Consider the following 13,325-nt stretch of genomic DNA (forward strand, 5'->3'; position numbering starts at 1 on the left):
TTTATTTTATAAAACAGTCGTCAGTGTTGCATTAGACTCGCTGGCAGTAGCATTTCCATTACGTGATTTCTGCATTAATTTGGTTTTCTTAATTCGGACACACACACACACACACATATACACATGCACAGCGGTCCGTAACGTTAGTCTGAAGCAAACCTTTCAGCTCCGGTGTTGGTCTTCCTTTATTTATTACCTCCTGTTTCGATTGAAAGTCTAGTTTAGAAAATTGTTTGAGCTTGGATATAAAATCCTCCATTGTAAATCCAGGCGGGGAGAGAGGGGGAAAAATATCCCTGCACTTGACTCGCTCGTAACCATGGACTCTAAGATTGTTGCTAGCTCGCCGTCACTTACTCTGCAGCTGCGGAGTAGCATTTAGAAGTTCTGGGCTCACGAGCGCCCCCTACTTTGAGGCAAGAGAACTGCCTGCCTCACCCAGTGCCTCTTCACTGCCGTTGTAAGATCGCTGAGCACACGAAACAGGCTATACACATATATTATATACATCAGCTAAACTATGGGAAGTCAGGGGGGGCATATATTAAAAGTGTTTGAAACATTTGATTGGCGACATACAGAGACAGTGACACGCTCTCATTGCATGGCAGAGCACAGTTTGTGAGGGATTGCGCAATCCAAGGTGAGGCTCAGCTTGCTGCTGCCTCACCGTGCGTCTCTTCCCCGCATTTGAACGGGAATGCGAAAATTCAGCGATTTTTAATAAAAAACAATCCAAATTGTTTAAGTTAAATGGAAAATTAGTTTATAGTTCAAACCATTTGATAAATATAACAATTTAATTTATTTGTTTATTATATATTTTATTTTTTCCATGATGACAGGTGAGGCTCTGCCTCCCCTGCCTCTCCTGACCGCACGTCACTGGTCTTAACAAATATATATATGTATTAAGATATCAATGACAGAAAAAAATGACCTCAGTGGCCTCAATGGCAGCTACGGCCCTGACCAGAAGAGCTGCGTCCTCATCTACTTGCAACGTTGTTTTGCTGTGAAGCTCCAGAAATGTCACCTGACTTTCATAGACATGAGGGTGAGAAGGTAATGACACATTCCCATCATGTGTCGGCTTGTTCCGTTCCTGAACAGCAGGATGAAGAGCATTGTTCCAGTCACATCCACTGAGCGGTGCTGCAGCACAGACACACAGTGCAGCTTGAGGCTGAGTCGCTTGAGGTGATCTGTGTTTTCTGCTGTTGAAAAACACTTTCTCTTCTTTTTATATGAGCGCTCAAGATTTAACCAAAAGCATGCACTTAATTGAGATGGCACTGTCAACAGCAGATGGAAGCCAGAGACTGGTTTTGTTGTTATTCTCTATCAGGAGCGCAGTTTTCATCCAAACTGCAGATAATTCAGCAAAGAAAAAACACGTCCCGCTTCAATAAAAAAAAAGTCAAGCCAAGTCAGGTCATGATTTGGGGGCACACCCACCAGGCTCATCTCTCAATCGATGCCGTTAAATGTGTGTTTCATTTAGAGAGAGAAAGCAGACAGAGAAGAATCAGTGACGTTGGATGAAGATAATAAAAGTCTTGACTATGGAGGGGAGGATTTCTACCTTGACTCTTCTGTGCCTGGGTGAGTTACTCCTGAAGAAATATTTGCCTCCTTTCTTTTGCCTTACCGAGCTTCCACAGCTGCAGGTGACTTGTTATGAAGTTCACCTTTATTACCAAAAATAATATTAGCAAAAAAATAACATTTAGGAAAAGAAACTAGAAATCAACATCATCAGTTATTAGTATGCTTTCAACTAGACCCATTTCCTTTCACATATACGCAACCTTATTGAATTGTTTTGGTGTTAAAGGCATGTGAGACTTGTTTCAAACATTTGAGCAACAATCAAACTCAGCGAGGGTTACACCTAGCCATTATTTTAATGTATTTTTTAATTATTTAGATTTTCTTTTATTTATTTTTTTCTTGATCAATGGGTAAAGTTTTTGGTCTAGGCCTGTAAAATGCCCGTCACAAGTTCCCAGAGCCCAAAGTCTTAAAATGTCTTCCTCTTTTCCACAAACGGCACAAATTCAAAAACAGAGATAGTGTTTTTCAAGGCTTCAATAGATATCTCTTCAACACAATACATAGCTGTCACTGACCGAATGTTTCTTCACATTCTTTTGAAAATATTAGTTCATTTTTGGATGTTTTAAACAAAAATTCTTACATTTTGCACCTTTAACATGACTTCATCAGTTTAACCACAGCAGATGTAGATGCAGCTAAATGTTGATCATTATTGTCTGTTTTTAAAACTAACAGTGCTATCAGGTGTTGGTGCCCTCCAGGTGAACATCCCACAGGAGGTATATGAGCATGCCAGAGGTGACAACATCACACTGCCCTGCAGCTTCACACCCAAAGCCCCATTAAATGGGAGCAAACTAGTTGTCATCTCATGGTCTGCTGAGGCTACACAAGCTGGTGCTCAAGAGGTCAGACTACTACAATGTGTTTTGTCTTTATATGTATACACTGTATGTGCCTGTGATTCTCTATTAACTTGAGCATAATTCAGTATGACGGTATTATGAATAAGAACAATAAGAAGACAAGAGAACTTTGCTTTCTTCCTCTTTTAATGTTCCTCTGATGCTGTCGTTCTCTAACAGACCCTGATCCTCACTTATTATTCTCCTGTTGCAATTACTGACATCAAACCACTGTATGAAGGTCGGGTATCCCTGGACGTGGATGTTGCAAAGGGAAGGGCCAACCTGAAACTGTCCTCCATCACACTAGCAGACAACAAGGTGTTTGAGTGTCGAGTCCAGATCCCGGGTGATGACGAAGGCAAACCGGCTGACACGGCACGTTTGGTGGTTCTAGGTAACATTTCATTGTTTTCAAATTAGTGTTTTAAAGTGGGAAAAAGACTTGAGTATTGCATCTTTAGTCTGGGTTTCCATTGAGCTTAATATCAGGTATTATACTGTATGTATTTAAAATGTTTAAGTTCGGTCAGTATCATGTTTTGCATTTAAATGTAAGTTGACCATGAAAAGGAAACTTTCCGTGTTGACCACTTTGCCAACTTCACCACTTCACTGTATTACCAGCTGGCATCTTTATGTCGCAACACTCATTTTACATCATCTACAGTGTTGGGAAGGATACTTTCAAAATGTATACCGTTACAGAATCAAAAATGTAATCTGTAACGTATTCCGTTACATTACTCGATCTGAGTAACGTATTCTGAATACTTGGATTACTTCCACATTGAATTGCATTTTATAAATGTAGGAATGCAGCAATCAAATCCTGCGTACTAAACAGGCCTATTCTGGTGTGTTCTTCTGTTCCAACTGGCTGAATGTGTTAGGCCCAAGTCTCCCTGAAAGTGCAATATATTTTATATATATATAAATTGCTTTAGAGGAACAAAGACTGTAAGGGTATGTTAACGCAAAAGATGTTTTGCTTGGTTAAAAAAGGAGAAGAATTGACCAATTTTCCCTTTTCAGTTTCTTTATTTACTCAGCTGTCAAAAGTGGGAAAATGGACAAACATAAAATATTCTGTTTCTGTACAGAATTTGCTGTTACATCTAACATTTTTTTCACTGAGCAAGTAAGTGCAAAGGTGTTGCAACTTATCATCTTAAAATAAAAAGCACCTTACCATTTTCCTGATTTTACAGGATAAAAACATAAAAGGATGATATGAAACATGCCATAAAAGAGATTGTTACAGCTGATTATATTCACATTAATGTTCTTCTATTAAGAATGACACACTAATAACGGTCCTTCAATACAAAACAGAAGTGAACAGAAGTGTGGAGTGAAAATAAGTTTTCCCTAGCTAAAGAGCCGCTCGACAGGAGCACTTGATGGCAGAGTAGTATTGTACATTAAGAAGAGGGCTCTGATCATTGGATACATCTTCAATGAAGCCAATGACTTGTCTGGATCTTGGAGATACCTCTGCACCTCTTCCTCCGCTGATGAACTTGTCATCTGTGCTGTCTCAAAAGTGAAAAAGTTGTCATCATCTTCTGGATCACCTCCAACTGTGGCATTTCCAGTGGTGCAGACATCCTCAGAAGGCTCTGTGTGAAGAAGACGAGTCTCTTGGACCATTGCTTTTTTCATGGCTGCCCTCTCTTCATCAGCAAGCCACCACAGTCGAAACTTTGGGATGGTGGAAGCCGCCATCCTTGCCTCATGGGAGGCCAACAACTGCCCGAATCAAGTGTCAATGGCTTTGATAACAGCTGAGAGGATGTGGGTTGAGAACTGCACTTGTGTCAACTTTTCAGCTAACTTGGCTTTTAGGCTGAGAATGGTGGGAACTATGTGTCCAAAGTAACATTCCTGTTCTCCCTGGAGCAGGTTGATTGAGTAGGCAAGACGTTTCAGAATGGCTGTGTACTCTTTTAGAAACATTGTCTCTTGAGGATGCAGTTTGGCCACTTTCAGATGGTCACAGATTCCATTGAGCTGGCTCTCAGTGAGACTCATTAACTTCTTGATTGCATGATACTCTGAGCTCCACCTAGTCACTGAAGCAACCACAGATCTCCTTTGGGCAATTTCCTCAATTGCATCAGCAGCACCTGATGAGCGATGAGCCTTATTCCAGATTGCAGCACATTTTGACATTGCAATTCTGTATAATTTTCGAGAAACACCCTGTGAGGCAACTTTGTCAAGATCAGATCCCCTTTCAATGCGCAGCATCAATGTTTTTCTGCACATGGGTGTCCTACCCCCACTAATTCCTTCGATCATCTTATGGAATGGGGCATTCCCCACTAATGAAAAGGGCTGCACATCTGCAATTATGAACTCAAGAACCAAGGAGTTTACTTTCCTTTGGGTGATTGCTGAGGTGCTAAGTGTTGCTTGTTTGAGAGGAGGTGTGGTGGACATGGCACTTCGTTCACCACCATCATCTGATGGCATTTCTGCTCTTTGCAAGACACTGGAATTATTCCAAGTTGCAGCACATTTTGACATTGCACTTCTGTATCATTTTCGAGAAACACCCTGTGAGGCAACTTTGTCAAGATCAGTCGCGGCAACAAGATTCAAAGTATGCGCGGCACATCGATGGTGAGGTGGCAAAAAAAAGTTTAGCTCCTCTTCCTCTTGCTCCTCCTGAAGAACTGCAGAGACATCAGCAAACTGCACATCACCCGTGCTATCCATCTCATCATCCATTTCACACCCTCCATATTCATTGAATGCCTTAACGAAATTGCTACCATTGTCAGTGACTGTGGCACTGACTTTGCCTTGGATCTGGAATTCTGCATGAACATGACTAATTTTGGCAGCAATGACATCACAGGTGTGGCGGCCCCTTATCCTTTCACATGCCAAAGCAGCAGACTTTCGATCTAATGTCTCTGGCTCAATCCAGTGACACATGATTCCCATGAAACTCCTATGATGAGCCGTCCATATATCTGCTGTTTTGCACACAGTTTGAACATCCTGAAGAGTTTCAGTAAGTGCCTCCTTCATATTTTGAGATCCCCTTTCAATGCACAGCATCAATGTTTTTCTGCACATGGGTGTCCTACCCCCACTAATTCCTTCGATCATCTTACGGAATGGGGCATTCTCCACTAATGAAAAGGGCATCTGCAATTATGAACTCAAGAACCAAGGAGTGTACTTTCCTTTGGGTGATTGCTGAGGTGCTAAGTGTTGCTTGTTTGAGAGGAGGTGTGGTGGACATGGCACTTCGTTCACCACCATCATCTGATGGCATTTCTGCTCTTTGCAAGACACTGGAATGCTTCCTCTAAAATAAAGAAAGACAGAGAGAGCACAAATTAATAACACTGAAATTGTTTTATGCTGGGAAGAATAAAGAGGACTATTGTAGGCCTATACAGGAGGTTACTCTCTAGGCTAAATACAACATCCTAGAGGTGCTGATGGTGTCATTACACTTCACAGTAATCATTACGCATACTCATATGCAGTCTAAGCTAACACAAGCTAATTTTAGCTAACATTAGCTAGCATGTCAAATAGGGCTAGTCAGTCTTTCAACGGCTCTGGGGCTAGTAAATCAGCACACATGAGAATGTAAAGTCGCACATCAACTAAGCAGGTAGCTACCTGACAACTATAAAATAGCAAGGTGACCAGTAAAATTGCAGCAGACAACTACCCCTGGCTAATTAAAGTCCTTGGACGCTGAAAGGAGGTTGGTTGCTGGCAAGCAGAGGTTGCACTGCACAGTTATATTTCGTTCTCCCTTCTCTTTCTTTAATGTGAAATGCTGTTTGAATTTCAAAGATAGAAACGCATTCTTGCCCTGGCTCTGTTGTGCTGGCTCCAACTCCAGCTCTACCTCTAGCTCCTGCTCCTCTTCCGACTCCATTGTGAATGATCACGCAAATAGTGCTAGCTCATTTTCATTCATTTTCATGTTGGGGCTTCTGGGAAATGAATCGAGTTGCCGTAATTTATTTAGAGAGTGAATAAACTTGTGAAACAGAGAAGTACCGTCATGTAATCCATTGATTTCAACAATGTAACTGAATTCTGAATACCATCTATTTAAATTGTAACTGAAACAGAATACAGTTGCTCATAATTTGTATTCTGAATACGTAACGCCGGTACATGTTACTCCCCAACACTGATTATCTATCAAAGTGAGAGAAAGTGACCTTTTTCTTTATTCATATTTCCTTTTTTTCCTAGTTGCTCCATCTACGCCCATCTGTAAGATCCAGGGTAAGGTTGAGTACGGCGAGAACATCAACCTGACGTGTGTGTCTGAGGAAGGCTTGCCACAACCCACCTATAAGTGGGAAAGTCGAGACTTCAGGAACATGCCCCATGTTGCAGATCCCAGAACAACTGACAGTAAGTATCAGTGACACTGACAGGGCTATAAGAAAGGTTTACTCACCTCTGGTCATGATGAGAGTGAGGGTCACATCACTCTCTACAAGTTGTAAGCTTAACCTCTGTCTCACGGTCACTTTCGAGTCAATCCTCAACTGCATTTATGTTTAACCCTTGTATGGTGTTCGGGTCTTTGGGACCCGTTTTCACTTTTTATCGAAAGAAAAATGATACGATTCATTATTTTTTCAAACTCAGACTCATTGGCCTTGGCTCATTTTCTGTGAAGAACATATATCAGAACACATTTTCAATGACCACACACTGTACACCCCCCCTACACATTTACATTACATACAGGATGTTCGGGTCCGCTGGACCCAGGGCACGTGTGTGAGTGTGTCTGTGTGTGTGTGTGTGTGTGTGTGTGTGTGTGTGTGTGTGTGTGTGTGTGTTGTGTTTCTGCCCCTGCCGTTCCTGCACAAGGTTGCAAAATTGTTGCAAAATTCAAGCACCAACACGGTCTGCTTTCATAATCCTGCACATTTTAACCTCTGTCTTGCAGGAACTATTCTTTATTTAAAACGAGTAGCACTTCATAAATGTGATCTAACAAAGGTAAAGGGCAAATATTAACCATATATGCTGTTTATATTGCTTGTAATTGGGATGAAGTAAACATCTGTTGAGTATTTTAACGTAAAATTGTTTGATTGTGTTGAATTAAAAACCCAAAAATGCGAAGGTCCACCAGACCCACTAACACTGGCTGAATAACAAAAATATGAACACCACACAAGGGTTAAAGCTGAACCACAGGATCTGTGTGTAGCTCTCACGAATCTGAAGACTACACTGTCACGTTTCTGAACACCAACAAAGAGTAAGGTGTACATTTGGAGATTCGGTGGCACTAACTAGACTTTCAAAAAAAAAATTCAGAGGCTGTTGCCTGGCCAATACTTTCAGGACTAAAACATTCACTACATTTTAGGTTTTTTAAAGACCTAACTGAAACAAACACGTTTGACTAGGACAGACCTAACTACTATTTCACTCTTCTGCATTCTCTGCTTTGTATTACCAAAATCACATCACACTTTGGGTTGATAGGTCAGGTGTCCACCAACCCAAAGCGTCTGCTGATTGAGCACCCTTAGATTTTTTTATGAGCAGAAAACACTGCAGAATTTTACTAAAAGATATATAAGATAAGGCAGCAATAAAATCATGATAGCATTGATATGTGTTTGTCTTGTTGTCTTTCAGAGGGAGGCATCCTGTCTCTTTACCAAATCTCCAGAGACACATCAGGACACTACATCTGCATGTCAGCTAACAAGATCCGCTCTGCCACCTGCAACATCACCCTCTCAGTTGACCCTCCAAGTGAGCAAAACCCTCTTATTACACATTCTCATTAACAATCTGGAAACTTAGTATTCCCAATAAATCTTGACAAAAATGTATTAAAATATACATCTTTCTCCTTCTCCCCAGAGATGTTAAAGCTCAGTCAGTATTATCTATCAGCTGGCATCGTTATGTTATAACAAGTTGTATGAGTTAGTTATTTATTCATATTTACTTTTTTTACCAGTTGCTCCATCTACACCCATCTGTAAGATCCAGGGTAAGGTAGAGTACGGCGAGAACATCAACCTGACGTGTGTGTCTGAGGAAGGCTTGCCACAACCCACCTATAAGTGGGAAAGTCGAGACTTCAGGAACATGCCCCATGTTCCAAATCCAAGAACAACCGACAGTAAGTATCAGTGACACTGACGGGACTATAAGAAAGGTTTACTCACCTCTGGTCATGATGAGAGTGAGGGTCACGTCACTCTCTACAAGTTGTAAGCTTAACCTCTGTTTCACGGTCACTTTTGAGTCAATCCTCAACTGCATTTATGTTTAACCCTTGTATGGTGTTCGGGTCTGTGGGACCCGTTTTCATTTTTTATCGAAAGAAAAATGATACGATTAATTATTTTTTCAAACTCAGACTCATTGGCCTTGGCTCATTTTCTGTGAAGAACATATATCAGAACACATTTTCAATGACCACACACTGTACACCCCCCCTACACATTTACATTACATACAGGATGTTCGGGTCCACTGGACCCAGGGCGTGTGTGTGTGTGTGTGTGTGTGTGTGTGTGTGTGTGTGTGTGTGTGTGTGTGTGTGTGTGTGTGTGTGTGTTGTGTTTCTGCCCCTGCCGTTCCTGCACAAGGTTGCAACATTGTTGCAAAATTCAAGCACCAACACCGTCTGCTCTCACATTCCTGCACATTTTAACCTCTGTCTTGCAGGAACTATTCTTTATTTAAAACGAGTAGCACTTCATAAATGTGATCTAACAAAGGTAAAGGGCAAATATGAACCATATATGCTGTTTATATTGCTTGTAATTGGGATGAAGTAAACATCTGTTGAGTATTTTAACGTAAAATTGTTTGATTGTGTTGAATTAAAAACCCAAAAATGCGAAGGTCCACCAGACCCACTAACACTGGCTGAATAACAAAAATATGAACACCACACAAGGGTTAAAGCTGAACCACAGGATCTGTGTGTAGCTCTTACGAATCTGAAGACTACACTGTCACGTTTCTGAACACCAACAAAGAGTAAGGTGTACATTTGGAGATTCGGTGGCACTAACTAGACTTTCAAAAAAAAAAAATTCAGAGGCTGTTGCTTGGCCAATACTTTCAGGACTAAAACATTCACTACATTTTAGGTTTTTTAAAGACCTAACTGAAACAAACACGTTTGACTAGGACAGACCTAACTACTATTTCATTCTTCTGCATTCTCTCCTTTGTATTACCAAAATCACATCACACTTTGGGTTGATAGGTCAGGTGTCCACCAACCCAAAGCGTCTGCTGATTGAGCACCCTTGGATTTTTTTATGAGCAGAAAACGCTGCAGAATTTTACTAAAAGATATAGAAGATAAGGCGGCAATAAAATCATGATAGCGTTGATTTGTGTTTGTCTTGTTATCTTTCAGAGGGAGGCATCCTGTCTCTTTATCAAATCTCCAGAGACACATCAGGACACTATACCTGCACTTCATCTAACAAGATCCGCTCTGCCACCTGCAACATCACCCTCTCAGTCGACCCTCCAAGTAAGCACAACCCTCTTATTACACATTCTCATTAACAATCTGGAAACTTAGTATTCCCAATAAATCTTGACAAAAATGCATTAAAATATACATCTTTCTCCTTCTCCCCAGAGATGTTAAACCTTAGTCAGTATCATCTATCAGCTGGCATCTTTATGTTATAACAAGTTGTATGAGTTGGTTATTTATTCATATTTACTTTTTTTACCAGTTGCTCCATCTACACCCATCTGTAAGATCCAGGGTAAGGTAGAGTATGGCCAGAACATTAACCTGACGTGTGTGTCTGAGGAAGGCTTGCCACAACCCACCTATAAGTGGGAAAGTCGAGACTTCAGGAACATGCCCCATGTTCCAAATCCAAGAACAACCGACAGTAAGTATCAGTGACACTGACGGGACTATAAGAAAGGTTTACTCACCTCTGGTCATGATGAGAGTGAGGGTCACGTACATTTTAATTTTACTAAAAGATATAGAAGATAAAGCAGCAATAAAATCATGATAGCATTGATGTGTGTTTGTCTTGTTGTCTTTCAGAGGGAGGCATCCTGTCTCTTTACCAAATCTCCAGAGACATATCAGGACACTATACCTGCACGTCATCTAACAAGATCCGCTCTGCCACCTGCAACATCACCCTCTCAGTCGACCCTCCAAGTGAGCAAAACCCTCTTATTACACATTCTTATTAACAATCTGGAAACTTAGTATTCCCAATAAATCTTGACAAAAATGCATTAAAATATACATCTTTCTCCTTCTCCCCAGAGATGTTAAACCTCAGTCAGTATCATCTATCAGCTGGCATCTTTATGTTATAACAAGTTGTATGAGTTAGTTATTTATTCATATTTACTTTTTTTACCAGTTGCTCCATCTACGCCCATCTGTAAGATCCAGGGTAAGGTAGAGTATGGCCAGAACATTAACCTGACGTGTGTGTCTGAGAAAGGGTCTCCACAACCCACCTACAAGTGGGAAAGTCGAGACTTCAAGAACATGCCCCATGGTGCAGATCCCAGAACAACCGACAGTAAGTATCAGTGACACCAATTCTGATGGGACTATCAAGTCTGGAAAAAATATAATAGTTCTCTGGTGTTAATGGGTTGTACTTGAGGTTTTCTCGCATTTGGCCAGAGGCGGAGCTGATGCAGCGTATTGTGAGTAGTAGTTGCCCTGCCAGTAAACACACCGACCTTTTTGACTGTCACAGCTGCAGTGTCTCTGGGCTCGTTATGTAAAGCAGACAGGCTGGGTGGCAGAGCAGCAGCAGGGCAGCCCGGCAGCAGCGGCAGCCTGCCGCCCAGAGACACTCTGCAGTGAAGAGGGGCTCTGAAGGTTGAGTGACCCAAAAAGGAGCAGTGGGGAGACTGGGGGAGAGGCTGAAGAGGTTGATGTGATTGATCCAGAATTACGCTGCGTAGAAGGAACACAAGGAAAAAAATATTGGGATGAAATGGAAAAGTATCGTGAGGTAACGTAAAAGTAGTCACGATTTAGTCTATTTTGATTAGGACCTACCAAACTACCATCTCACTCTACTGCATCATACCTTTATACAACCAAAATTTACACTGACAATCCCAGGAACTACTTTAAATAGCATTAATTATTCATCGAGCACGCTTGGATTTTTTTATGAGCAGAAAACTCTGTAGTATTTAATGAAAAAATATATAACATAATATACGATGCCAATAAAATAATGACAGTATTGCTGTGTGTCACTGTCTTTCAGAGGGAGGCATCCTGTCGCTGTACGATATCTCCACAGATACATCAGGATACTTCATCTGCACCTCAAGTAACAAGATCCGCTCTGCAACCTGCAACATCACCCTCTCAGTCATGCCACGTGAGCAAAACCTTCTTATAACACCTTCTCATTAACAATCTGTGAACTTAGTATTTTCAAAAAATACATCTTGCCAACGATGCATTAAAATACGCTTCCTTCTTCTTCTCCCAACTCGTCTTCCTTCCTGCAGCTTCCAAGAACACTGATCCCACTGCAGGAATCATTGGTGGAGTCGTCGCCGCATTGATCGTACTCATCATCGTCATCTGTTGCTGCTGCAAGAAGAATACATCTTGAAGACAATGCATTAAAATATGCATCGTTCTTCTCCCCGGAGATGTTAAAGCTCAGTCAGTATCATGTTTACATTTAAATGTTCTAATTAAGCTACTGCAGCAGGTCATGAAACCACAAAAAAGTGCTACAAAGCAGCCCATGACACGAGGAGGTAGATCATGAAGAGGAAACTTTCTGTGTCAACCACTTTGCCAGCTTTGCCTATTGCAAACACACCTCATCAGAGAGTTTTCACAGATGTGCTTTCATTAACTGTTGTCTCCGTCAGCATAGAGGAATAACAGTGATCCACAGCAAACTACTGTTGTAGTCTGTATATTTTAATATATGTTTAAGTTTCAGAAGTACTGTAAAGCTAATTCATGTATTTCAGAAGTTAAGTTAATTTAGGTTAACTCAGGTTTGACTTCATTTGCTAAAAATATATTTACATTGTGTACACAGCTGGCTATTTGTAGATTTATGTTAACACAACCATTATTGGCATATTTACATGCAGTTACAATAACCTGTTAAATATGCCTCTCTGATTTGCTCGCATTTACCTTAGTCCAAGTCCTGCTGGCTCCTGATTGGTTAGTTCAGTATCCTGTGTGAGAGATAGGATGTGAGGTTGTTACTGTGGAGCAGCTCATGGGAAATATTAAGGGCACTGCTAAAGAAGTTATCCGTCTCCATCCTGCTGTCTCTTTCTATGAAGAGTAGTCCACTCACCACAAATGAGCCCTCATGTTACATATGTAATAAAGTTTATTAGCCTACTTGATGTTGTCAATTGTATTTTTGATGTAGGTTTTACATGTGGTGATGTGTTGTGGTATGTGTGTATTTTATTGTATTCCTAAATTCATTGAGTGTTGCAGTTTTATGATCGGACCCCTGTAAGATGTAGGCCTATGTAATTTGGGGTTTTGGGGCTTCTGGAGACTTGGATTACACCAGAAGCAGGATTTTAGAAATACTGAGATCATGCCCCCCACCCCCACCCATACATCAAGAACATTTTGAAGACTATAGTTGCTTCGAAAAAAATATCAGTACCAGCACATATTTGAAAATTGGACTCAGATTCCAACAGACGAAGAAGAAGATAAGTAACAAATAGATAGATAGATAGATAGATAGATAGATAGATAGATAGATAGATAGATAGATAGATAGATAGATAGATAGATAGATAGATAGATAGATAGATAATACAATTTAAATATTAATATAAAATGTGCAAAAT

The 13,325-nt window shown here is 40.8% G+C and overlaps 1 protein-coding gene across 1 annotated transcript; it reads left to right on the top strand.

Annotated features, from left to right (window-relative positions):
- Positions 1-1,465: 1,465 nt before the first annotated feature.
- Positions 1,466-12,853, top strand: LOC140994997 (peroxidasin homolog). The gene is made up of 12 exons (XM_073464876.1): positions 1,466-1,605; positions 2,296-2,468; positions 2,646-2,862; positions 6,705-6,869; positions 8,121-8,240; positions 8,452-8,616; positions 9,874-9,993; positions 10,205-10,369; positions 10,534-10,653; positions 10,865-11,029; positions 11,738-11,854; positions 11,988-12,853. Exons 1-12 carry the CDS (start codon positions 1,542-1,544, stop codon positions 12,092-12,094), a joined length of 1,698 nt encoding a protein of 565 aa, XP_073320977.1. The 5' UTR covers positions 1,466-1,541; the 3' UTR covers positions 12,095-12,853.
- Positions 12,854-13,325: the final 472 nt, after the last annotated feature.

Source organism: Pagrus major, chromosome 4 (assembly GCF_040436345.1).
Source record: "Pagrus major chromosome 4, Pma_NU_1.0".
NCBI lineage: Eukaryota > Metazoa > Chordata > Actinopteri > Spariformes > Sparidae > Pagrus > Pagrus major.

Bases quoted from the DNA above. Each gene is read 5' to 3' on its own strand.
- LOC140994997 (XM_073464876.1), top strand. From the start codon at position 1,542: ATGAAGATAATAAAAGTCTTGACTATGGAGGGGAGGATTTCTACCTTG. The intron at 2,469-2,645 runs GTCAGACTACTA...GTTCTCTAACAG, and splicing joins CACAAGCTGGTGCTCAAGAG to ACCCTGATCCTCACTTATTA. The intron at 11,030-11,737 runs GTAAGTATCAGT...ACTGTCTTTCAG, and splicing joins AGATCCCAGAACAACCGACA to AGGGAGGCATCCTGTCGCTG.